The sequence below is a fragment of the Buceros rhinoceros genome, unplaced genomic scaffold, assembly GCF_000710305.1.
Source record: "Buceros rhinoceros silvestris isolate BGI_N320 unplaced genomic scaffold, ASM71030v1 scaffold12340, whole genome shotgun sequence".
Classification (NCBI taxonomy): domain Eukaryota; kingdom Metazoa; phylum Chordata; class Aves; order Bucerotiformes; family Bucerotidae; genus Buceros; species Buceros rhinoceros.
The window spans coordinates 64009-66325 of NW_010387964.1; the positions used below are offsets into that span (position 1 = coordinate 64009).

Sequence of the window (2317 nt, forward strand, 5' to 3'; positions counted from 1 at the left end):
GGGGGGGGGGGGGGGAGGAGGGAAGAAGGAGGAAAAAAAAGCCATCCACCTTATGGTTTGTTGTGATTTGTACTAATTTTTTAGGTTATTATGTTGAAAATAAGGAGCACATAGCCATAGCCTTGCGCTCAGGATCACAGCGAGTTCAGCCTCTGGTTTACCTTCTGGTGCCAGGTTTAAGATAAGGATACAATGCTTCTACCTGACAGAAATGTCATGCAAATGGCTACAATAAAGATGGGGGTTTTCACAAAGTGGTAGAGCATGTTTTATAGTCCGGTGTCATCTTTACATCCTCGTTTTGGGGAGAATGAATTGGTAAGTTTCCAGAATCCCCACACACTTTTGAAAGCCATTCTTCACATTACGGCTGTAGGATGCTCAACTGCAGTATCCATCAGGTCACAGGCTGCAAAATAATCTTGAAACTCTTCTAGGTCCTCTGGCTAAGTGTAATGAGAACCACAGTGAGAGCATGCATAAGCAAGGGAAATCCTTTCATCAGTAGTTATCATAAAGGAAATAAAATCTTGGGAGTATCCAATCTCCTGTGTGACTTCTATCTCCTGACTAATGGTAGCTAAGATGTGGTCAAGTGGGCCAGGCTCTCTGTGTGGCAGTCACACCTACCATCAGTAGGACAGACGCTGGTTTTTGCACAAAACAGTGCAACAGCTGTGGCACTCCCTGTGTCAAGCAGGTAAGACAGGAAGACGTGAGCTCTCCCCACCACCTCATGCTCTAAGCTGTATTTTTAGGGGCTAGCAGCGCAGCAAGAATCCTGCTGAGAGAAACAGTAGCAAAGAGAAATTACCAGTGTTTCCAACATTACATTATCCCTAAGTCATACATGCCGCATTTGCTCTAAAAAGGATTTTATGGTACCTTGTCATTGCCACTCCAGGGAGATGGAAAATACTGTAGTAGCATGGATAAATTTTTAGGAAAAGTCAGGTGTAATACATATTTTAATGTCTGGTCCTGCAACACAAACTCTTCTAGTAGATGCACAATATCCTGGTCTGGATCAGAGGCGGAAAAACAAACCCTCATTTCACTATCAAAAGGTTTGAGGTTGTCCATAAAACTGGAAGCTTTTAAAACAATACAATTACTTTGGAATTGTTGCTGTTTAATTTTAATTTAATTTTCACTTATAGAACATTCCAAACTTCCCCCTCAGACTGCTTTACGATGTGCTCACAGGGGGAGCTGAGGTTATTGCCATGATGGATAGCTCTCTGAAATGCAGGTACCTAAAGAAAGCACTGTACTTTTCTGGCCCGGTCCCTTGAGTTGCATTGGCAGCGGGCTTTGCAGCACATGCAGGATTGAGAGCTCCCAAGCCACCAGTGGAACAGCCTGAGGGACTGGGGTCATGATACTGGTCGTGGGACATTTTTGAACATTTTTCTCTATCCTAGGAACAGCTTGTCTGAATGTGGCTTCATGAAGAGACAGTAGGTTTCCATAGCAGAGATTAAGTCCCCAGCATTTAATTTCTGCCTTTCCCCTGACTTCTGAAAAAAAAATCATAATAAATCTGACAAGGTCTAAGAGAGAAAGGGTTGTTTCAGGCTCTCCTCCCTTAGCTAGAAGGAGAGCTTTTCTGTTGGCTATTTATTTAGAGAAGAAAGGGTGTGTTATGCTACAGTCATAGCCATCTCAGCTATTGATCTGATTTACTAAGTATGGACGATTTTCAATATTTGACCATTCCTCAGAACACTCAAGAAAGGGTCTCATATAGATGTGACTGTTTAATAACAGAGCTTGCTGGCTCAGAAAAGTAAATGTAGGCTTTGCCTCCATATGGGCTCCTGGGGGACCCAGTCCAAAGGACATGAGGCCAAAACGTTGGCCCCTGCAATAGCAGACAGAAACCAAATCGAGTCATTGATACCTGCCCAGCAATGGGGCCACAGGCCATCCTGCTTACCATGGGCTTTCAGAGGAGCCATTTACAATGACAGCATCTATTATTATTATTACTGATTTCTTTACAGAAATTGATGAGAGCGACTATGTCTCTGTCTTACCCTAAATGACCTGCAACCTGACGATTTGGGAAGCTGCCACTTCAGGCTATACCACAGCACAACCGAACAACTAGGGAGAGCTGCCAGCTGGACATCCTCCACTGTGGAACTGTACCTCTGGAATCAGTCTCCCTGTTTTGCAGAACAGCTGTATTTTCTCACAGTAGATCCAGTACAAGCTACTATAAATTTTTGTTCAGCAATAAAAGAATTAAATTTTGTAACAGACACATGAGTGCATATACTACACATAAGGGGAGAGGTAACTGTGTGCCTGT

The 2317-nt window shown here is 43.3% G+C and overlaps 1 protein-coding gene across 1 annotated transcript in view; it reads left to right on the forward strand.

Annotated features, from left to right (window-relative positions):
• The window catches only part of SH2D1B (SH2 domain containing 1B), an 11234-nt gene extending 9190 nt beyond the window's left edge, over positions 1 to 2044 (forward strand). The window contains exon 4 of the mRNA XM_010141505.1: positions 2007 to 2044. Coding sequence (XP_010139807.1) covers positions 2007 to 2044 — 38 coding nt within the window. The remainder of the gene's footprint in view (positions 1 to 2006) is intronic.
• Positions 2045 to 2317: the final 273 nt, after the last annotated feature.